The sequence below is a fragment of the Primulina tabacum genome, chromosome 8 (assembly GCF_025594145.1).
Source record: "Primulina tabacum isolate GXHZ01 chromosome 8, ASM2559414v2, whole genome shotgun sequence".
Classification (NCBI taxonomy): Eukaryota; Viridiplantae; Streptophyta; class Magnoliopsida; order Lamiales; family Gesneriaceae; genus Primulina; species Primulina tabacum.
The window spans coordinates 3,765,205-3,788,806 of NC_134557.1; the positions used below are offsets into that span (position 1 = coordinate 3,765,205).

Consider the following 23,602-nt stretch of genomic DNA (forward strand, 5'->3'; position numbering starts at 1 on the left):
TTACTCGGCGAGAAAAATCAGAGCACGACGTCGTTTTACCTATCACGATAATAATTTTTCTTATTAAACCCTAACCCCTAACCTAAAGTGAGGGTTTGTATTAACAAGCCTCGGGGAGAAAATGTCGAAGAAGAATGATCTTGCTCGAAGAAAAAGGCTGCACGAATACGAACTAAGAAGTGAGTAGTGTTGCCCTAGACTTAAATGAATGTAATTGCGTGATATCCTGTTATTTTGTATACTTTGGTGTGCAATTTTTTGGATACTATTGCTTTGAACTTTATCCTGACTGATTGGAATTGGTGGAGCAAACAGAAGAGAAAGAAGAGAAGGAGAAGAGGGAGAAGAAGCTTCATGCCAAGAAAAACAAGATGAAGGTAAAGTGCTCTTTCTTTTATTTTTGTTTTTTCCCGATTTCTGCTCGATATAATATATGGAGGGAATTATCTGTTCTATATGTTTGATTGTTTTTCTTCACTAATCCATTGGAATCAAGGGGCTATCAGCTATGTGAGAAGTTTCAAAATTTCAATTCCTATTTTTTGAAAAAAGAAAAATTGCAACTTTTGCATCTGGACTCAGTGTTCCCTTGTTTAAGTGCTGATTGGGATTGTAATGTTCATTGTTTTGAATACTTGGGATGACATATGATGAAAAAGAACTTGATTTGTGTCATGATTAGGTTGATGGTTCCAGCAGTAAGAAGAAGAAAGGTGGGAGTGGATTTCAAGTTGGCAAGAAAAAGTTGAAAACAAAGTTGAAAACGAAATTGACGCCGTTGGAGAAAGCTAAAGCTGCCCAAGCAATGGAGATCGACAACTGAGGTTATTATCTAGGAAATTCGTCGAATGGGAAATGATCGTTCTTTCATTGAGTCAGTGGTGTTTGTTTCTTGGAGCATGGGTTCTTCATTTTGCTTTCACATTATGAAAATTTAATTTAGATTAACTATTAATATGGCATCTTTTGGGTGGAAGTTAAGGTTCTTTGGAAGAACTTTTCTTTACTTTTGTCAGGTATGGAAATTACATATACCTTCTGTTTAATTGTTTCCTTTGGAGATAAATCATTGTTCTGTTGGGAGAAATTTAACCTCTGAGTGGAAATTAGTTGCTCCAAAATTTGGTGGCAGTTGGCCATAAAGACCTAGTGCATGATGCAGCGAGCCAGCGAACCACAGAAAGGAATTTGTTTCTCCATTCTATTGTTTCTTAAAACACTGAACTTCGATCATTACATAAGAGAATGAGAGTATGAGACCTAGAAAATCCAAAGACACGTCTATGATCCTGTTTAACCTAAAATCAGCTGCAATTATCAATTCAATAATGCTAACTAAACACGTTAATACACATCTAAGCTCATCGGATCTTTTATGATGAAATACTATAATTCCTATACCTCTTCAGATAACAGAGTAATTCATTGATCAATGTACGACCCTATCAATTTAGAGTGAGATTTCAACAAGTGATACTAAAAGGTAAAAAAAAGTAGCATCCCGGCATAAACAACTTACAGGTCTTGAATCATTTTCTTGAATTTACTACCGAACGACATTTATAGGTAGCCAACCAAGTTTTAAGATATTTGCAAGTTCTCCATACAGAGAAATACTACTCGAGAAAATTTTATACCAAGATGGTAAACGGATGTACCAATGCACACTGGATTGGAATGGTTGAAGGTAGCAAATTCATACTACGACATTTCACAAAGTTAGGGATAAACATGGAGCAGAAGGCAATCAGTTGTTGCTCCAAGTAGCGATGCAGTAAGTAGAATATGTGCAGTTCTCATGGAGTACATGGGAACTTATTTGAGAGACACCTAAAGAACCTTACTTTTCCATACTTGGAACCTGTGAAGCTTTATATCGGTTGTAAATCTGCAAGAAGCATTTGCACCAGTTCCAATTAATGGTTAAGCATGAGATTGACTCTGGAGCTGTCCCATTTCTACGTCCAAATAGGGAGCAGGAAGCGGATATCCTTGTAAACTCCTTAGAAAAGAAAATACTCAGGCTATATATTGACGTATCTAGTAAGTAATCTAATAATGAGAAAATATAAATACATTGTTTTCATATTTCTCTCAACATTTCTTTCGCCTATCAAACACATAATTAAAAGTCTTAGTATTTTGGTGTTAGTTGGCTGAGGTGCTATCTGCTCATGTGGTATGTGATGATTTAGTTTATTAGGCTGATGGGGCTCTTATTAATCTTTAAAGAAGTTATTCTTCAGGAACAAATAAAAATTGTTCATTTTTGGTTACATAAAATCAAGCTTAATTCAGGTTATTAAATCTGCAGACAAGCTCACTGAAACAGGAACCTGTGATTTTTTAGTACATATGGCATATGATTAATACATATATCTCTGCTTTCTTACTAAACAACTTTTCAAAATCATCGAGTGAAAAGTTATGAATTCCTCTAGAAGCTAGCTAGACATCAGACCAGGTGATAATCAACACATTCCAGTCATCTTTCGGCACACCTAAGGCCTCCCAGATGGCTTTTGAAGCTTCAACTATATTATTACCACGTGGGGGCTGATGTCCATTGTCTGCATCACATCCCATTATAGAATCACACTCATCAATCACCGTGGTCTTAATGTTCCGGCCATTGGAACTAATAATAATGTTTTGAAGGCACCTTCGCCCTCCACTGAACCACCCCATCGAGAGTGCAACAATCGGTGTGATCACATGTTGATGGCACATCTCCAATTGTCTCAAAACTGTTGAGGGTTAGAATCGCCTTGGTGCTCTTGGACACTGGAGGTGAGCATTTATACGTGTTGTATAGCTTCCCCTTTTCACAGCAATCATTACGTATCTCAGGAGGGAGCTTTTTCCCTCTTACCTTTCCACTAGGTTTGCAAACCTGTGGTCTAGCAAGAGTGGATTGAGTAGTAAGAATGTAAGTACTAACACAAATGCCCCTACGCATTTCTTTGTGTTTGGTGCTTGTTTTGAATGTGCAGAAAACACGGACTCGGAATCTGCTTTTTGTATATCTTAGCAGAAGGAAAATGTCAAAATTATGTTAAAGAAAATGAGAGGTATTATAGTTTATTCACTTGGAAGTGTTTCGTCTTGGGAGCTTATGATGTAACAAAGAATTTTTATCAAGAGGACTATTCTTGGGAGCTTATGATGCGATAAAACCTCTATCAAGAGGACTGCAACGGCAAGGAAAAGTTTTGATAATCTAATTACAAATTCTGTCTACTCGAAAACAATGTAGTATTTCTAATTTCTGTTTCAGACTTGTATTTTGTACATATGAGCTACTGTTTGATCATTTAATATATTCATATCAAATATGACCTTTCATGAAAGCTGTGACACAATTTCTTATGACGCCCTAGTTACCTTTACGATTTTCTTTTTAAAGGCGTGTGTTGCATGAGGTTATTGGTTGTCTTTATCTATGAAATATTCTTCTGTACAAGGACAACCGTAGTAGCATTTTCTTTATAAGAAATATGTACGTAAGTTTGGTTTTCAAGGATTCGTGGCTACTGTACAAGCTTTACACGCACAACATATATACAACAACACTTGAAAACATAATTCATTTGTCTAGGCATCAGACCAAGTAATATCCAAATAGCCCCAATTGTCTTCTGGCACCCCCAAGGCTTCCCAGACAGTTTTTGATGCATCAACTATGTTATTAGCACACGGAGGCTGATAATCGTGGTCTCCATCACATCCCATTGTGGAATCACACTCGTCAACAACCATAGCTGTTACGGTTCTACCATTGGCACTTATCTTTATATTGTTCAGGCATCTGCTTCCTCCATTGTACCATCCCGTCGATAACGCAACAACTGGCTTGTCATCAGAATGGTATTGGTTGTCACATTCCGATGGTCCACCACCATCTCCACCTTTCTGGAAACTGTTGAGTGTCAGAGCTGCTTTGGTGCTTCCAGACACTGGGGGAGAACATTTGTATGTGGTATAAAACTTTCCCTGCTTACAACAGTCCGAGTCGTTTTCTCGGTTACATTGCCCGGGAGGTGGCTTTTTTCCTTCTATTTTGCCACTTGGTTTGCATCCTTGAAGTCTAGCCTCTACGGAAAGAGAAGCAAAGAGAACTAACAGAAGAAGAGCTGCAATTCCCAAGTTCTTCATATCGCTTTGGGTTACTAGATATTGGATGTGGAGTAGGATGAAGTAACCTGTTTATTATATAAGCCGTTCCCTATAGAAAGCCGAGAAAGTGTTCAAGGCTCACAACTTATAATTTCCTATTTTTGTAAATTTAATTAGCTGCGACTTTAGTACTCTATTGAAGGAGTCGGAACATTTTTTCCTCCGAAGTTGCTAAGCCGTGTTGGTTAAGCTACGTATGCTATTTTATTACGTCTAGTCTTGTACTTCAGTGTCTCTACCTGCAAAATTTTATAGTCCATTGTAGTTTCGAGACAGTGATGTCCTACAACAAACAGATAAGTTTTATGTTTATTTATTTTTTTGGCGACAATCTTTAATGGGTTTTCTCTGTCTCCTTGAGTTCCACGTCCGCTGATTTTGAGCATGACATGAAGGTTCCACCACTAAAGTTTAGACAAGAAATCTTTTTACATTTTAAATAACAATATTTGTATTATCAATAAAAATTTAGTTATAGAAGTTAAAATTCATCCACACAATGTCTTTGAATTATTTACATGTTAAATTACAAATTGTCGAGATTACCCTTAATCATCTTACTTTTGAATTCCATAATAAAAATGTATTCTTTAATCTCGAAAACCCGAGGTCGTTCGGGTAAATTGAATGTAATATCTTTCGAATCAAGTCATCAAATTGATCACCTCGTGATGCCGCATCCGTCGTACCATGTCATCCCGTCTAGGAGCAAATAGAGTTAATCTTGGAAGTGAGGGGGCACAAAATGGAAACCAGCCCTCGTTATTCTCCTCTCTTAGATTTCTTGTCCAAATCCAAACGCGGTTTTTTGTTTATGGAGATTAGGGTTATATTTGAAGTTCCCTGCATGGAACTCAGAATCATCAGAATTCAGCGAAGAGAACGAACGACATACTTTACTCTTCCTGAGTTTGCTCTGATCAATTGCAGAGCATTTCCATGGAAAATCAGCGCGATTTCAAAGTTCCGAAACTGAAATCATTAGACGGCGTCATCTCGCCGATCAATGTCACCGGTCGCCGCTTCCACCACTCGCCTCTGAGTCCGATTTTCGATCCGTACGCATCTGACAGTTCGGATTCTCCAACTCCACTGATGAAGTACCTATGCTCCGCAGCTCCGGCGCTCGGCGCCACCACTGTCCCATCCTCACCGGTGTTCGCTACGCCTCTGAAGGTCGAGGAGGATGTTCTCGTTATGGATGGAATTCCGGTGCCAAAATCCAATAAATGTGGCTCAGCGAGAGTAAGGTCAGCTCTGACATTATTGAAATTGAATTTGAATTCTACTTCGTCACAGCCGGGTGGTGTCGCAGCTGAGAATGGCAATTCCAACAAGGCGGATATTTGCCGTCATTGGAAGGATTCTGCATGCCGCTTTGGTTCCAAATGCCAGGTCAACTACCTCTCTCTATCAAAAGTTTGGTTCTTGTTTTCTTTCAATATTTACAATGGGTGAAGGTAAAGTCGTTGCTTATGATTTGAGAGGAAAAGTACCGAAAAGCTCACTGCTTCCTATCAACATATATGGCTAAATGTGTTATTTAGGAATCGCTGAGTAAATTGCTTTATTGACTTCTCCTTTGGATCGTAACAGTTTGCACACGGCAAGGAGGAGCTGCGTCCTCCTCGTTTCTCTGACAAGAACAAGCTTGAAGTATGAAAAATACATTCTTTTTCTTGTTTTGCTTTACTTTTCTTGCATAATATTATATCATCCATATGGGCCAACTGTTGAATTGTACGTCTTCGTACCACAAGATTTATTGTGTGATTTCTAATACTTTTGCAATTTCCTCGCAAATAGATCTTCAAACCATACAACAGTTCCAGTGGATCAAGCTCATCATCACATGGCAGGAAAAGCTGTTCAGTTAACCAAATCATCGCCGCCTCCACTGCAGCAACCCTCTTATTGCCGATACCGCCCACACCAATGACCTCATTAACATCTACTGTCGAAATCAAATCCAATTCTGGATCCATCAATGAGAGCAAAGACCCTAATCCTGCTCTTTTAGGCTCCAATTGGTTACCTCTGGATAATGGATTTGAGGTTATTTTACCACTTGGATTAAGTGAAAGAAAAAAGAATCCCTCGAAAGAAGATTTGGACGCTGAGATACAAAAACTTCTGTACGGTACAGGTTCGACAAAAAGATTGCCTGTGTTTCTCGGTATATGCACAGACTGATTGCTTGATTGGGTTCTCTTTTGGCTGAAGAATTTAAGATCCACCATTCTTGTCGCTGATTAGATGGTAAAATTGTTGTGATTTTGTGATGCCATTTTTACTAGTTTTTGCACCCACAATTTGTCTGTGAGATAGAGGTATAGTTGAATGCTGCAAAAAATGAATAGCAAGTACAGTTATCTGATTACATATATGTCGATTGTTGCCTGAATGAATAAGTGGGTTCTCTAATTCCTGAATTTGTACACGTTTCGGCACTATGTGGACAGTACTTAAATATGGATTCGAAAGTAACACTTGGTACAGAGAGATCAAAAAAATTCGATGATTATATACTGTTCTCAACAATTGTAAAGAGTGCTACATTTCGTCTTGGCATGTAAAAAACTTAAGAAGGAATGATGTTCTTTGATACTGAGAAGGAGAGAAAAAACTTTCATGGTTATTATTCAACTGAATTTTTCCTTAGGACTTTACATCTGAGTCTTTATATTCTTTTATACATTAAACTCAATATATGTTAACACGAACATAAAATAAAACATAATTTCCACTGTGCATCTCCACGTTATATCCAAATCATCCAGTCCTCTAAAGACACCCCTAAGGCTCTCCAAACAGCTTGAGAAGCATCAACAATGTTATTATCACACGGAGGCAGATAATCATGCATGTTTTTTACTGCACCCCATCGAACAATCACACTCGTCAACAACCATAGCATTCACACTTCTGCCTTTAGCACTTGTACTAATGTTCTTTAGGCACCTGCTTCCGCTACTATAGCATCAAGTTGATAATGCAACGACTGGTGTGTGGTCTGAATGGTACTTATTACCATATTTGATGGCTTCCCTTCATCTACACCTTCTTTGAAACTGTTCAGATTGAGAACTGCCTCCGTTTTTCCAGATACACTTGTAGGTCATGTAATTCCTTCCTTTAATGCAGCAGATAGAGTAATCTTCGTGACAGTAAAGCTCAATTTATTCATAAGAATTATCAGTTCCTTTATGCGTTAAAGTTCAAGTCTTGAAAATTAATTAGATGGAGATAAGATTTATTTCATTTGTTTCTATACAGCTTAACCCAAGAAAATGCCAGGATTGCTCTCATTTAAACTTTTGGCTGCTGCTTATATGATCCAGTTGAGGTTTCAACGGGACTACATACCTATAATATTTTTTGCATCAACTTTACCTCTACGGTATTGCGTTTATTAAAAAAACGGGATTAAAATTCATGCGATCTGTATCCTGTCGTCTTTGAATCGGGTTTAACAAATTGGAATGTGTTCCCATTGGACTTTGTTGCTGAAGCCTCGAAGAAATCATTTCAGAACATTTTCTTAATGGATGTGCGCAGCAATTGCTTTGGTGTTTATATAATATATGGTATCACAAATGAAACTTAAAATTTAGGCAAAAAAATCTGAGTTTCGCCATAACATTAGCTCGTGCCTCATGTTCTGTCCTGAATGGTCACCTTGTTTCAATTATAAATTTTTATTTCAATTCTCGCAATGGTAAAAGCGACACTTTGTCAAGATTTCATAAGAGATCTTATTGGTTAACTTGGTTTTAAAATTTAGAAAATAAATGAGAATTCATTGGTCGGAACAAGTCTAAAACTAATGTACGTTCGTCCTTTTTATTTTGTCTGGTTCTAGTATTGTTCAGATTGAGCGTGAAATAAACTAGCTAAAAAATGTTGAAATTTATTTTTCATCTTTTCATGTGCACCTTCAGTATAACCTCGTGATTATAAACATTTTCTTGTATCGTAATTTTGCAGGCTTGAGGATCCATGAATACCCTACCCCAAAAAAGGATCATAAATACATTCGTGAATTGAATTGGATGCATCATGAAATTCCAGAAACCAGCATATCATAAACTCTGGTAAATTGTTGAATCATAACATTCATATTTCACAGGTATATGCCGTCCAACAACACCATCCCGAAACCACAACAAAGGAAGACAAGTAGTACATAAGAAAACATAAAACATATTTAGACTAGAAGTTGAAGCTCAGAAAGACCAACAAGCACCTACTCTAGGCATCAGACCATGTGATATCCAACTCGCCCCAATCATCTTCGGGAACTCCCAAGGCTTGCCAAACTGCTGTCGATGCATCGACGATGTTATTAGGACATGGAGGCTGATAATCGTGATCTTCATCACAACCCATTGTAGAATCGCACTCATCAACCACCATTGCTGTCACGGTTCTGCCATTAGCACTTATCTTTACGTTGTTATGGCATCTGCTGCCTCCACTGTACCATCCGGTCGATAGAGCCACCACTGGGGTGTCATCAGAGTGGTACTTGTTGTCACATTCCGATGGTCCTCCACCATCTCCTCCTTTCTGAAAACTATTAAGGGTTAGAACTGCTTTTGTGCTTCCAGATACCGAAGGCGAACACTTGTAGGTTGTGTAGAACTTTCCTTGCTTACAGCAGTCCGAGTAATTTTCTTGGTTACATTGCCCGGGAGGTGGCTTTTTCCCTTCTATTCTGCCGCTCGGCTTGCATCCCTGAATCCTAGCCTCTATGGAATAAGAAGCAAGAAGTATCAGTAAAAGCAGAGTTACTCCTGTGCTTAAGCTTGTGTTGTTCATCTTGATTCTCGATTAATTATCTGAATATTTTGGTGAAGGGATCTGCGTATTTGTACTCTCACAATGTTGAATACGCCAGATCTAGGCTCGTGCAAATTATTTTGAATTAATTTCTGATAGATTAGCGTTTCAAGCACTCCACACTATTCCATAGCAGCTACGCTTTGGACCTATATCTTGGCCCAACGAATATTTATTAATTTCTAATTTTTTAATCTTTGAATTTTATTATTGTGCATCATTTTCACAAAGTTGCTACCTTGCATCTGATGTTTTGATGGGATTTTAAAATTCAAATTAATTATATCGGCATTTGAGATTATGGCGCGAGTCACTTGAATAATAAGTTTTTCGTGTTCAAGATTGAGTAAATTAATGTCGCGGCAAATTAAGTAATCCAGCGAAGTGCACATTCCGATGGTTGGAAGTGTCAACAGAGCTATCCACTTTTTGTGTAGAACCCCTAACAACAGTTACCAACTAGTAAATTTGCACAAGTTTTTGTTCTTTGAGCACTTTCTTGGAATTTTCCCTAAATAAAGCTTATAAACACAGATTGATTATCCAATTTTCTGTATCAATATTCTCTACTCCAACACAACTTAAACACTAATATAGAATGAAGACGAATAATTTGAGCATGATTTCATCTCTTCTGCTTTTACTTCTTGCTGTTTATCCCATAGAGGCTAGACTTCACGGATGCAAGCCAAGTGGCAGAATAGAAGGGAAGACCCCGGCACCCCGCCTCCGGGACAATGTAACCAGGAGAATGACTCAGATTGCTGTAAGCAAGGAGAGTTCTACAATATTTACTAGTGCTCGCCTCCCGTCTCTGGAAGCACAAAAGCCGTTCTGACCCTTAATAGTTTTCAGAAAGGTGGAGATGGTGGAGGACCATCTGAATGTGACAACAAGTACCACTCGACGACACGCCAGTGGTGGCTCTATCAACTGGATGGTGCAGCGGAGGCAGCAGATGTCATAACAACATAAAGATAAGTGCTAATGGCAGAACCGTGACAGCAGTGGTGGTTGACGAGTGCGATTCCACGATGGGGTGTGATAAAGATCACGATTATCAGCCTCCGTGTCCTAACAACATTGTCGATGCGTCAAAGGCTGTATGGGAAGCCTTGGGAGTTCCAGAAGATGATTGGGGCGAGTTGGATATTACATGGTCTGATGCATAGGAGCACTTCTGTTTGATGCAAGTGATCATACTTGTTCATATACAATGTATCTATTGAACCATCTTAAGAATATACATTGTCAGTTTTTCTTTTAAAGTTTTGCCCAAGTTTGACAGCTTGCATGTTGCAAGATTTACCTTTTCATTTTCAAAAAATTGCCTGAAAAATTAAAATCAACAGTCTGGTGATAGAGAATATATGAGGAGGTAATTAGCCATGGAAGAACTAACAAATGCCCGTATAAGACTTGTTAAAGTTTTAAACCTATCAAATTGAGTAGAAGCTGAAATATATATGGAATTTGGATGCAGGGTCTTTGATAATTTTAAAATACTCCACAGTTTATTTAGTGGAAATGTAAAGATTTCAAGTAATAAAAAACTATGAGTTTCACTTTTTAGAATAATAAATATCGAAATAGTTAGAATTTCAAAAGTTGCTAAATTATTCAACGCTACGCTTTTTAAAATTCTATCACCGTAACAATAATTCCAGGCTTGTTCTTTGTGACATGTTTTAATTTTTTTGAAATTACAATTTAATTTTTCAAAAATCATTCTCACAACGTAGCACATTATCGATACGGATATTATTTTCGATACAAAGTTGATATCATTCTCAAATATACTTCAATTATTAAATTTTAAAATAAACAACAAATTATCGAAATTTTACATGACTTGACAATAAAAAAATTTATTTCGAAAATAAAACTAAAACAAATCATATTTTAATAACACATTTTACAAAAACACAACCATCCGTGAGACGTGTCACAAGTGACCTACTGGTAAAAATAAACGTTTGTTAAAATTGGCGTCTTGGATTGATCATATTCTTCCCAAAACAAAGTTCTCGTGTATCCAAAAACAAAGTTCGTGTGTATAAAATTAATTTGTTTTTGGATTGATCATATTCTTCCATGGCAACATATTAATACTTCAAATTGGCGAGTTCGAAGATGTTTTTTTTATAAGGAAGTTAAGTACTATATTAAAAAATGATTTCTTTGGTTTCTCTAAAACCTAAGTTTCTTAATCTTAAAGGTTTATAGATGTTACCTTTTAAAATCAAATCCAGTTACAATGAATTATTTCAAAATATTTTTCTTTAAAGCAAAAATGAAGTTCTATTCAAGAACAGAGATGGTATTTTTAATTGAGGGAAATAAATGCTACGTGAGTTTAGTGGCAAGGTGTCACTAGCCAAGCCCTTGAATAAGTTCAGTGGGTGTGGGGGTGTGCATAGCTTTAGCAAAGAGAGTGGTCTTTCATGCCTATAAATACGTACCCAACTCATTCAAGATTCTTCAAATCAAAATCTCAAAAATACCTATCAAGTTCATTAAAATGAAGAAACATTCCCTTTGAAGTGTGACTGTCCTGTTTTTCTGTGTTTTAGCCAAAACCGAAGCTCAGCCTTGCAGACCAAGTGGAGCCCTTAGAGACAAGAAACCTCCTCCAGGGCAATGCAACTCACAGAACGATTCCGAATGCTGTGTACAAAGAAAACTTTATGCCACATTCAATTGTTCGCCTGAAGTGACCAGTCGTACCAAAGCTGTCTTAACACTCAACGGTTTTGGACCAGGTGCTGATGTTGGAGGGCCATCAGAATGTGACGACAAGTTTCACTCAAATGACACCCCAGTGGTGGCATTGTCTACAGGATGGTTCAACAAACAGAAACGGTGCCTTAAATCCATAATGGAAGGAGCGTTGAGGCTATCGTGGTTGACAAATGTGACTCAAATGTTGGGTGTTATGCTGAGCACGATTTCCAGCCTCTATGCCGCAATAACATTGTTGATGCCTCTAGGGCAGTTTGGAAGGCGTTAGGCATGCCGAAAAGAGATTGGGGTGAGTTGGATCTGCTGGTTGGTTTAATTCTTGTTTCTGAAACATATGGAAGTTACTGTTTAATTCGAAAATGTCTTGTGCTTCTAGCACGTTCGTGTGCATTTTAGTATTGATGTTTTTGTTATATAACACTTCTTAATAAGGAATCCAAATGGTTTGGTTTTCCCGGGAGATGACTCTTATTGAATAAGTAGTCCTATGGAACTATGCAATCTGCAGAATTACATGCTACACAGCAATATTGCCAAACTAAAAAAAAATGAGCGAACGCGGGGGGATTTATTGTTATTACGTTTATTTTCTAGATTTAGACAATAAGTCCTGGCTTGCTATTTCGGAAGATGCGAGTTCCACCCAACCATCAGACCGCTTTATGCTGAAATAACTGATAACGTTCAGCAGCTAAAATTAGCGAGTTGATGGTATACTTAAAAGGTCATTTTCATGGAACGTCTCGAAAGTTTTCCAGAATCTTTTTCGATTCCTAATTTATTGTCATATGTCATGCACATGGGATTTCTCCATTAATCTTGGGGTAGAAAAACTTAGAAGTGCATTAAAAATGTCACCGGTTGGTAATAGGAAGATCTCTGTAACAATCTGTGTTCAAGTCATACAAAAAACAGAGTAAAGAGAGTGCTAAATACAGTGTCAACGTTCAATAGAAAAAAATGACATGAAAACTACATGTAAACATAATCACACATTTTATACACTTGATATCTTGATAACATAGGCAAACTAAATGGCTAGCAAAACCGGCAGTAAACAGAAGAAGAGAATCTCACAGCATGCTATCAGTCCGAGCAGGCAACCGTCTGAAGAAATTCAACGGGGCAGATGGTAGCTTATGCCAAAACATTGGATGCCTCATAAAATATAATCCAGACAAGATTATCAACAACCGGAGAGGTACGCCGTACACTATAGTGGCAGCTGCTATGCATAAAACCATGAATATTACAGTAGCTCGTGGATCTCTCCAGCTCGATAATGCCTGAATCCTTTCCCCTTGAGATGCTATATCACCTAACACCATCTGGATTCGACCTGCTACAGTTCGTAACCGATCGTACCTCATTCTTACAAGGTCTGTACCACATGTGGTTGGGAATGTGTCAAATTCCTCGTCAAGCTCATCAGAATGCACAGCATCAGCAAATGACAGTTTTGTGTCCATGTGAGGAGGGTATCTAGGCCGGTAATAATAGTTCCGGAGACCGATTAGAAACATGTAAAGAAATGCGGTTGGTAGAATAAGCTCGGGGAAACAGATTAGCATGACAAAGAGGACTTGCAATAGAACTGTTGTGATGGGGTTTTTCCACGTACAAACTTCTCTAAACCAGTTTACAACGGTGAACAATCCACTAAAAACTGACATCAACCTGAAAAAGTTAGCTTTGCTTCGCCTCATACTCCAGAGATGTGAATCAGAATCGGTCATATACTCGATTACGTCTTTTCTGAGAGGGGGTTCAGCACGACTTAATCGTGCTGTCACTATATTGACAGCTTGGTGACGCAACATATCAAGCTGGGCCATAGCCAATGGTCTCACGTAGTGCATTTTGGGCAAGAGAGGTCTTGAGTATAAGAACATCATATTAGCCATTGATAAGCAAGAAAACCTAATTGCCAAATGCAACTCCCCCCTCTTCTTTACACCAGAGGGGTTAAGTACCAGTAGTGGGTAAGAATGAGTATACACATGGCCAGTCTCAAGAGTTGATATCCGGATCCGAACTTTCCCAATACTAATGTCTCTGTTACCATTTGAAGCCTTCTCGCCTGTTTGGCCATTGTCAAAAACACCAACAGTAAGAACAGTGGCTGGATCAAAAACTTCCCAAGAGTACTGTTCATTGTACTTGGGATTTAAGCAATCTACAATTGTTCTCGTTCGAATCCATTTCTGACCATACTTTGCCACACAAAATGTATCGGAAGTGCCCTTACCATTTAGCATCTTCATGGGCGTAATGGCTTCAGCATTTAAAATCCCTAATTCCAATATACCAATTGGTGGCTTCCAGAGATGTTTTGCTGTTGGCCTTAAATCGCTGCTATAATGGGTAGATTCATCAAGGACGTGGTAACCTCCATCAAGGCAGACTTGAAGAAGGACCCTACTAGCAAACTTGTCTTTAGTCGAATCCTCGACATCATTTGAATTCGGATTTTGAAGGTTAAACCATCGATGATGAACAACATGGTCATCAGCCCGTAGATCAACTGTTGATAATGGAATGAAAATCCTACCAAGAATCTCATCTTTGTTTGGACCTGACACGATCTTCCACTGAAAGTATCAGATGATCATCAAATGGTTCAGCAGCAACAAACATCAACTCTTCATTCCATGAAACTTTCAAAGGTTGTAATTGCACTGATTTTGTTCTCAAAACTTGGTTACCAATCTGTGCCTTAACAAGGAGATTCGGAACTTTATTTTTCTCTACTACAACCAAGTCCTGTGCCTCAATCACATTAACCCGAACATACCATAACCTTGGGGAGAGGTAAACTTTTGAACGGAGATGAATCAATGAAACTGAGCCATCAACAGGGCTAGTGGCATCTGAATGCCAAGCGTCTGGAAAAGCCTCATCAGCTTGTGTTCCTATCCAGACAGCAAGCATTAGTTCTCCTTTCTTTTTCTTCCCCTTCTTGTCTCCAAGTCGATACCATTCTGGAGCCAAAGGGCTATCTGGTGGAACTCGTGTTGGGATCTCAGGAAGGTCAAACCGAATAAGCCCAACAAAATCATCTTTTAACATATCCTTGTCTTTGACCACGACTTCCAAGACAGAGGACTGCATTCTTTCTCTTGAAAAGCTGAACACCATATTCCACTCAGGGTTTTGTGTTTTCTCACAATGCTTTGTCACCCCCTTATAGTTACCGAGTTTTACTTCAACAAAGGGAACAAGACTCCCTGTAAGATTCTTGGAAGGAAGGTCATGAGCTCTGGCAACCCGAACAAAGAGGAACTGCATTGGCTCAACCAGGTCATACATGTTGAATGGATTCTCTAATCGTCTAAATTTTCCCCCAACAACTTGACCGCCACCAAGAACAGGGTTGGTTTCTTTAAGCATAAAATCAGCTGGTTGTGAGGATAAAACAGAGTACACGCCATCTTTTATTGGTTCGTTGGAGATGCCGGAAGGTGGAGGCTCTTGTTTCTGGTTCTTTGAGTTGAAGAGGTGATAAAATGCACGCCTTATACCACCCCTTTTGCTGTTAGTCAACGGTTCCGAGATGACCTCTTCCGCTTTCGGAGAAGCCATCTCAGGAAGAGGAATTGTAGATTTGATATTCGGATCTTCAGTCAAGAAGACTTTCAGGCCAACCTCCCCACGTGCACGTGAGAAAACACCTTCTTTTTCTAAAGGGTAGTTACAAACAGCAGCATCAGATTGGTTAACAAATGATGTGCCAGCTATCCGAACTTTTCCTAGGGAAGATTTATGTTTAATGCTTTTGTTGGCGCTGTAAACATGAGCCTCCAGCATGTGATTATGCATGTCAATTGGATCAGAGACATTAAAATAGAAGGTCTCATTCCAGAACGGGTCAAGATCTTTTTCTTTGATGGTGGTTCGACATTTCTGACCATCAAAGTGAAGCTCCACAAAAGGGTTGGATGCACCCTGTCCATCTGTAGGTATAAGGTCGCGGGCTCTCACAACTTCAACAGCTAACTTGAGATTGCTCATGTCTGACTTTTAACAAATACTTATCCTTGGCGAATACAAGTGAAAGAAATCACATTACCTGTTTGCAAAACATGCTGCTAAACTTTAATAATCTCTTAATAGAGGACCAACAGATAAACTTACGAAATACGAAAGAATCAATAAAATGACTAGCAAATAGAATCCTGATTTTGATACAACTCACAGTGATGAAAGGGCTTCAGTTTTTTTACTACTTAAGCTAATAGAAGTCTGAACTTTTTTCCCTCCAAAATGCATAAAGTTACTTCATCCCAACTAAATTATTAAATTTGCATGAATCAAAACAGGGTCCAAATGATACCATATTCTTGAGCTTTGTGTGCTCAACGTCAACTAATCTTTGGCAAAAAACAGAACTTTTAAGCTTTTACTTACATTGCGTCACTTGTTAAGTTCGACTAGATACGAATCAGTCTTTTCTAATGTATTTACCTCCCAAAAGGCATGATCAAATCTGGGATTTCTCGATTAACATAACAAAAATATGACCAACATATTGAAATACAGTCTTTGCTATTGAGACAGTAGACACCGACTTCCTAAAGAGGCACACAAAATAACTACATAAAATTCCAACTTCAACTCTCAACAACAACAAAATAAATGTCCATTCTCTGCTACATACTTGCAAAGCAGAACAATCAAATGTACAATTTTTTCACTTTTATTTAAATTAGTCTGAGTAATGACAAAAACATGAAACTGATCAAGAAGCCCAGATAGATCATTAAACTTTTACATTCTTGAATGCAACACAAAAAATCCACACCCCATATTCAAACTTTACATTCATATATCATTTTTCAGTACATTTAAAAAAGGGATCTTTACGCCATAAAACACAAATATGCCACACACCCTTAAAGTGTAACGTATGTAGAGATTAGAGAGAGGGAGAAAAAGCGAGGATTTAGAAACACAAAAGGCCAGAAAAGGTACGTACCTTCAGGTTTCTGGTTATTCCATAACTTCTTGATTTTTGACTAAGATAAATCTTTAATTCTGAGGCACAGATACACAGACGAAACTGAAAAGCAAAGATGTGGGGAATGAAGAATTAAAGAAGCACGGAAGAATTAATACGCACAGATTTATAGTATTAGATTACATAGATAATACGAACTTTATCGTAAGTTGCCACTTGGCACAGTAATACACTAATATGTATTTAATTCCATATATTTTGTTTTAAAAATTATATTTAATTCTACAAAATTATATTTAATTCTACAAAATTATATTTTATAATCATAAAATATTAGATTTTAAGCATATTTTATGTACTTATTTATTTTTATATTGTATATATTATCAAATAAAATATTATTAAAGAAGAGGAAAAATCAAAGAAGACGCCGAAGATGGTTGAAAAGTCTACGACAGGGGGTCTATGAATATATAACAAACGGAGGTTCCCACATAAGCACTTATATATCTGAAGAAAATTATTCTTGATTTTCGATATATAATTTATTTTTTGAAATAATTTTTTATTTATTTATAAGATTGTGAAATATTTAATTAAAGATTTTTTTTAAATATGATATTTATGATATGGTATTATAGTTTAAAAAAATTATTTTTAATAAAATTCTTGGTTTTCATATCTTTTAGGATTTTTTTTAGTGATAAACCCTCGTGAAAGAATGAAACTATAAATAAGATAAGCAAGCAAAGGAAAAAAACTATTGAATTTTGACGTTTGACTGTTGCTTGGACGTTCGGTAGCAGCTCACTTTTGCACTCGTGCACGCTGTGATTTTCAGAGAGAAATCATTCACAAAAACGTTGTTGTTCTCAAGAGTGTTGTTTTACGTGTTGCCGTGATTGTTGAAGACATCTGCAGAAAACAAGAGTAGAAGTGTTGTTGAAGATCGTGTTTTTATTAATCTCGTTTTTGGCATCGTGTTTTTACTTTCCCGAATACTTTTTAGTTTGGTTATACGTTTTAGAAAGAAATTTATTTTATCAACGTGTTGAAAAAATTTATTTTCGTTAAAATCACTAGTGTTGGTTTTTGTAAACTGAAACTGGTTTTTTTAGTGATTATTTTGTTATGAGACATCGCGCAAATATTTATACATGTGCATAATTAACCATGAGTTATTTTGACAATAACAATATTTAATGTTCTTTTACAGCAATAAATGTAACTTTAATAATTATTAATTATAATTTTCAACATGTTTAGCTGATTTATGTTATAAAACTTAATTTCATAATCATTAAATGCCCCACCCAATGAGAAAGTATTAGAATAATTAGTATTAGTGTCCTGGTTCATGTCTTTTAATTATCATTATTGTTATTTAAAAAATATATATCTTTGAATACACACAATTTTATATAAAAATTAACATGAAGAAAAGACAATTTGACAATTAATAATCTTTGTAAATATTCTTGTAATGCAACAATTTTAGCCTCCGCATATTTTTCATGCACGTTGTCATCCAAATTTATACTAAAAAAATGAGTTTTGTATCATTTAAAATCGATAAAATAGTTTAAATGAAATATGTAATAAACGAAATTAAATTTAATTAAATTCGAATTTTATCGATTAAAAAGATTGAATCGAAAACATTATATTATATATATATAATGGTCATTAAGTGAAGGGGTGCATCATTTTGTGAAGATGTATGTGTTTTGATTCAATCTTTTCCATCTTTTATAATAATAATTAAGACTTCATTCATGCATTAATGCATAATTATCTTTTTTTTCCTTTATCTCTAAGTTTAATTTTATATTAAAATTTTTAAGTATTAACACTTAAAATTCAAATTTTCAAGATATAAAATTTTGGATTTGGATTTTCTAATTCTTGTACGCTTAAATCCAAACTTTGAAATAAAATTTGAGAAGTATTTTCTAGTTTTGAGTTTTTAAGTATTTGCGCTTAAATATAAGTTTTGCAAGATTTAATTTTTGAAATTGGATTTTTAAATTTAACGCTTAGACTTCGAAATTGAAAAGTTTGTTTACCATTTTGATAGCATTCTAAACATTTGAAAGTTCGTGTGACTTTAAAATTTGTAATAATAATATTTTGAAGTCGTTATCGTTTTATCTTGAGAAACAAATTGCCAACCAATTTGAAGCACCGTGACGGGACAATATCGTTTTAAGAAAAAAAGAGTCAAATCTTTACATCGACTATTTCCTCATAACTATTTAGTTCACTCATTTTTATCCTGTGATTTTCCAAGACAAATACTATATTGATCCAATAATCTCATTAGGTCCAACAGATTTAAGTTTGATTCCCAGAAATTTCAAGAAAATGATAAGAAATTCTTTCTAATACAATTTATGTATAACCAATAGAATTATATATATTATGAAAAGTCAAAAGAAGTAGTTACGCATTAATTGATTAAGAATGTTATAAAAAAATGTTATAAAAAATTTTGGAAAAGATTTTTTTCACGAAAATATTGCTTTCTGATTTGTTGTTTTAATTATTATTCTCCAAAACTTACATTTAATGACTCGTACCGCTACGAATACTAGAGAAGTCTGATAGAAGAGTACTTGGACGGCCATTCCCTCGTTTAAATTTCATTCATCATTACCAACAAAAGTTATAAATTTCACAAGTTTTTCACGTATCTATTAAATTAGCAAATAGCTAATAAAAATTGGAAGTTGTCATTTGTCAACTATATTGCATGAGACCAATCCTTATTAATTTACCTTTAACATTTCTTATTTACACCCTCAAATATCTGTCTAACCCGTGGGACATAAGTCCAACACAAAATTTGAATCTCTCATTTTATTTTAAAAATCTGTTCCAATTTCGTATACTTGTCCACTTCAACATCTATCATCAAATTCAGGCATCCTAGTATGACATCATGCCACGACTTTTAGTTTCGAGTTTGGTACTCGTAGGTTGCTCTTCTTAGTATTATATTTTCAAATTTTCAAGAAGTTTCAGAAATTTCCATTAAAAATTATTTGTAAATAGTTAAAAGGGAGATCAGAAAGTTTGCAAAAAATGTTACTCATTCTCCCATAAATTCCATGTATATAGAATATTTGAAGCACAGAAACTAGTAAAAGTTAACTATTTGCCAATATCCATAAACTAGTAAAAAAAAAAAAATCGTACGTTACAATTTGTTAATTAATCTCTACTTGTATATTTCTAAACAGTTAAACTTGGCCTTCAAAAAGCTTTAAGACATAGCTAAAAATGTGTACGTCAATATTCTATGTACTTTGAACTAAGAGGTGAAACGGGAGATCTGAATTGAGGCCATTATAAAGATTTATTTGCTGCTGTTTTGTTTGTTCCAGTACTCATTCTCCCATGCTTCAACTTCTCTGGTTGCCTTCTCTTGTTCATCAATAAAAGCCTTGAATTCTTGAGGTTCATAAGGTGGAGGCATAGTGCATGGAGATAAATCCCTCGGGGACTTCTCCAATGATTCTTCCATGAATTTTCTCCAATTCCCATCCGCAGAGCACGCCATCGATTCCGAACAAAGCTCCTTTACATTTGGAGGAACCGTGGGCTTATACTTTAAGAGCTTTGCATATTCATTCAGCAGGTGAAACATGTAATCATACACATTCTCCATCTTCAAATCTTCGTGGATGAAGCGGCTCCCGGCTTCCCCGATGGCCTTCGCCTGAGAAACATGTTACAAAACAAAGACAAATGCAAAAGTAGTTTAAATATTATCAGAGAAGTCGTTGGTTTTTACTTGGTGCAAAAATTAGTATGGTAAGAAAAGAATCACCTTCTGAGTGTGATTGTTTCCCCATTCAACAGCAAACTTGGAGGACTTGCATTTGTCATTTTCCCTAACTGGCCAATAGTGATGCTGAGGGATCATTCCTCTTATGAAGAAATCGTACCAACGAAGTGTCATTAGCAAAGTCGGGGAATCACAGGCTAAGATGTACTTTTCACTCACAGACCATGCCCATCCCTCTATATAAATTTTGTACCTGAAATACAAAATACAATACGAGTAGCCAAAATTTGAACCTAGTACCAAATTTGTATGCTAATTATAAATTTTCTTAGACCTGTGGGTGCATTGGTCTCCAAGACTTGATTGTTTGTACCCTTGTTGGGATTCCGCCACCCAATCCTGAAAACCAAAAGTTGTAATAAGAATTATATACAGCTTCACCAAATTCATATTGAATGCAAAATCTGTGTCGTATATTTAAGTGGTGATACTTGAACATAAAGGCGGGTGTTCCAGTCATTTTGTTGAGTGAGATTGCATCGCATAAGGTCCCCTCTCCATGGGGCAACATGTGGGTTTCCCCTCCAATAGGCGTAGGGTACTCTATCCTCCCATTTTGTCCTCTTATTCCCTTCTTTTATCTCTTCCAATACACTTCTCCATGGCTTTATATTTATCTCTGCCCTGCACCAATCACATGATGAACAAATAAAAACTTGACTGGCGATAGCTCCAAATTAAAGTTCTTATTTTAAACAAATCCACTATGCTTTCAAAATTCGTAAAAAGGCCTCGACGGTAACTTTAATTTCAAAATAACCCCTACCATTATCTTCTTAAAATTTAGAATATGATAGCCCCTATCATTGTCTTAAATTAAATTCTTGATGCAACGCCATATCCAATATATAAATATATCCATAACCCAAGAATTATCTAAAAGTCAACAGCCCTCGACACCCATGATTTTCGATTTAAGTGGGAGAAAAAAAACATATTCATTTCTATTATCGGAGGAAAGAAGGGAATTTATTTAATTTAACCTTGTCAAATATGTATATGGATTCTGTCAAAAATTTCTAATTAAATTAGATCGTGACTCAGTTGACTACTTGACTCTAGTGTCCATATCTTATCTGTCCATAGGAACATTAAATAAGGGATGCGCATCTAACTCGTGGAAGTCTCTAACATTACCGAAGGGACACGCCTCTGACTTTTGGGGGAGACTACGAAAAGTGGTTGAGAATTGTGTAAGTTTTAGACAAACATGTAAAAATATTTAATTAAGTCATTTTATTATGTTAGATATAAGATTTGGATCATCTATTTTTTATACGAGATAATCAGTTGATATCAATTTAAATTGTTAGACAAAACGAGATGATCAATCATTTTTTGTCATCTCGTGTAAAAGCCACACAACATCAAGTGTTGTGTTTTTCGTCACAAGAGAATAACTAAATCCCTATATATATTATCCTCGTTGATTATAGAAAAAGATTGCAAGTATTCTGAATCTACTAATTACTCAACTTCTCGAGTATTTTGAACTTAATTAAAATATTGAATTTGTATTTCGAGTTGAATTCAAACGGGTTCCGACCCAAATGCTCCATGTCGATTTAAGAGAATATATGCACCTTCTAAAAATAAATTATTATTTTTTTTTTTCAGAAAAATAAAAATCAATCATCACTTGTTTTAGATTTTGCAAAAGAATATTGCTAATGACAACGAAACTGCGTAAGTGGAGAAAAAAGTATTACCAGCCCCAAAATGACCAATCGGGAAACACGATATCCAAGCTCCGCCAATCCGAACAGTACCGGAACAGCGGCGGAGGCTCCGAGCCCGGTGATCGGAATTGATTCTCTTTTACGATGGGCCGGTCATCACTGTCGAACATGAGCTCAAAATCCGGTAATCTCCCTGGGTACAACCTCGCCAGCTGCACAATTCCCCATATCGTGAACAGAGCACGACTCTGGATCGACTTCCTAAACCTCTCCACGTAAACTGTTCCGTCTATGATCACGAGTCTGAAATGCGCGGTGTTCCGCGCCTTCTCCACCATTTCACGCGTGATTCCGGTCTGCCTCCAGTGGCGCAAGTCTTGGTGGATCCATCGGAAGTACTCGGGGCAGGTTTGTGAATTTTTCGAGGGATTGTGGGCGAATTTTTGCGAAATAGGATTCCTCAGGGGACATGCATTGGTGCCATTCCATGTGTTGCAGTCCAGCGGAAACTCGAGGGTGGTTTTTAATGTAGGAAAAGGTTCCCTAGAGGAATATCCTGCGTATCTAGCCTGCGTGCAAGAATCATCTTCAGACAATATAAATTCGATGGTGTTTCTAGAATCCAAACATGCCGATCTTATCGTACATCAATGTTTGAATTCGAGACTAATGGTAACAAATAACAATCCTCTCTCTCTCTCAACTAAAAAAAAAAAATTTAAAGCAGAAGATCGAGTGAACATATCATCCCAATTCAAATATTTATTAAAATCTAATCAAACCAATGGAGTTCGTGTATATGGAGATGATCCCTGCCTAAAATCAAATCAAAATTCGACAGTAAAAAATTGGGAAGAGTATATACCAGGTCAAGCCAGCCGGAGAAAACCAGCCCTGAAAGTAAGAGGAGGAAGAAGAAAACAAGAAGCGCTGTAGCAGTCAAAGTAGACTTCTTCTTCAGCGATTTCCACCATTTTTGTAGCTGAAAATTAAGTATCTGATCATCGAAAGCAGATATCTTCATCGAATTCTCTTCTTGATCAACTCCAGTACTCATGCTTCACTTCAATTATTCTTCAAATTTAACTACATAATCATCACCAAATATATATGATCATAAACTTGTCTGTAAACATGTATTTAACCTAAGATTCTCACGAGAGAAGAAGGTTGATTTTATTGGTTTATATTTCTCATCTGATCTTTGAAAGTTCGAGTGCGAGTACAAATAATATTAATTGTTTGTATTAGCTGTCATTAACTATAAGTGTCGTTATTAACCTTGTCTTGTTAGTTTCACTTCAAAACGCGATTCTCTGTCACATGCATGTATCAATATTTAAGTTAACTCATCCA

General features: G+C 36.4%; 7 protein-coding genes and 2 pseudogenes across 9 annotated transcripts; 4 read left to right on the top strand and 5 right to left on the bottom strand.

The window, feature by feature from the left end:
• The first annotated feature begins 22 nt into the window (after nt 1-22).
• On the top strand, nt 23-1,046 carry LOC142553062 (uncharacterized). The gene is made up of 3 exons (XM_075663055.1): nt 23-179; nt 316-377; nt 683-1,046. The coding sequence occupies exons 1-3, from the start codon at nt 122-124 to the stop codon at nt 821-823; spliced, it is 261 nt and encodes an 86-aa protein (XP_075519170.1). The 5' UTR covers nt 23-121; the 3' UTR covers nt 824-1,046.
• Nucleotides 1,047-2,448: 1,402 nt separating this feature from the next.
• LOC142554303 (kiwellin-1-like) lies at nt 2,449-2,959 on the bottom strand. Its single transcript, XM_075664989.1, has 2 exons — nt 2,663-2,959; nt 2,449-2,616 (listed from the first exon to the last, which is right to left on the bottom strand). The coding sequence occupies exons 1-2, from the start codon at nt 2,957-2,959 to the stop codon at nt 2,449-2,451; spliced, it is 465 nt and encodes a 154-aa protein (XP_075521104.1).
• On the bottom strand, nt 2,957-4,502 carry LOC142553061 (kiwellin-1-like). The gene has a single exon (XM_075663054.1). The coding sequence runs from the start codon at nt 4,153-4,155 to the stop codon at nt 3,595-3,597; it is 561 nt and encodes a 186-aa protein (XP_075519169.1). The 5' UTR covers nt 4,156-4,502; the 3' UTR covers nt 2,957-3,594.
• A 310-nt stretch (nt 4,503-4,812) lies between these two features.
• On the top strand, nt 4,813-8,462 carry LOC142553064 (uncharacterized). Of its 3 annotated transcripts, none has more exons than XR_012821896.1 (4): nt 4,813-5,571; nt 5,773-5,832; nt 5,983-6,435; nt 8,306-8,462. XR_012821896.1 is itself a non-coding variant. In XM_075663057.1 (3 exons), exons 1-3 carry the CDS (start codon nt 5,116-5,118, stop codon nt 6,367-6,369), a joined length of 903 nt encoding a protein of 300 aa, XP_075519172.1. In that variant the 5' UTR covers nt 4,813-5,115; the 3' UTR covers nt 6,370-6,600. The 3 variants fall into 3 exon arrangements, 1 of the variants encoding a protein (XP_075519172.1); XR_012821897.1 differs by lacking the exon at nt 8,306-8,462 and adding an exon at nt 8,164-8,295; XM_075663057.1 differs by lacking the exon at nt 8,306-8,462 and having other exon boundaries at nt 5,983-6,600.
• LOC142553066 (kiwellin-1-like) lies at nt 8,428-9,204 on the bottom strand. The gene has a single exon (XM_075663059.1). It carries the CDS (start codon nt 8,995-8,997, stop codon nt 8,428-8,430), a length of 570 nt encoding a protein of 189 aa, XP_075519174.1. The 5' UTR covers nt 8,998-9,204.
• A 185-nt stretch (nt 9,205-9,389) lies between these two features.
• LOC142553065 (kiwellin-1-like) lies at nt 9,390-10,276 on the top strand (annotated as a pseudogene).
• A 1,284-nt stretch (nt 10,277-11,560) lies between these two features.
• Nucleotides 11,561-12,156, top strand: LOC142554304 (kiwellin-1-like; annotated as a pseudogene).
• Nucleotides 12,157-12,638: 482 nt separating this feature from the next.
• On the bottom strand, nt 12,639-16,861 carry LOC142553063 (multiple C2 domain and transmembrane region protein 7-like). The gene is given in 3 exon segments (XM_075663056.1): nt 12,639-14,336; nt 14,338-15,829; nt 16,736-16,861. Coding segments are annotated over 2 exon segments (2,937 nt in total). The 5' UTR covers nt 15,772-15,829; nt 16,736-16,861; the 3' UTR covers nt 12,639-12,833.
• Nucleotides 16,862-19,857: 2,996 nt separating this feature from the next.
• LOC142553067 (uncharacterized) lies at nt 19,858-23,457 on the bottom strand. The gene is made up of 6 exons (XM_075663060.1): nt 23,112-23,457; nt 22,277-22,815; nt 20,999-21,191; nt 20,842-20,906; nt 20,550-20,760; nt 19,858-20,438 (listed from the first exon to the last, which is right to left on the bottom strand). The coding sequence occupies exons 1-6, from the start codon at nt 23,301-23,303 to the stop codon at nt 20,076-20,078; spliced, it is 1,563 nt and encodes a 520-aa protein (XP_075519175.1). The 5' UTR covers nt 23,304-23,457; the 3' UTR covers nt 19,858-20,075.
• Nucleotides 23,458-23,602: the final 145 nt, after the last annotated feature.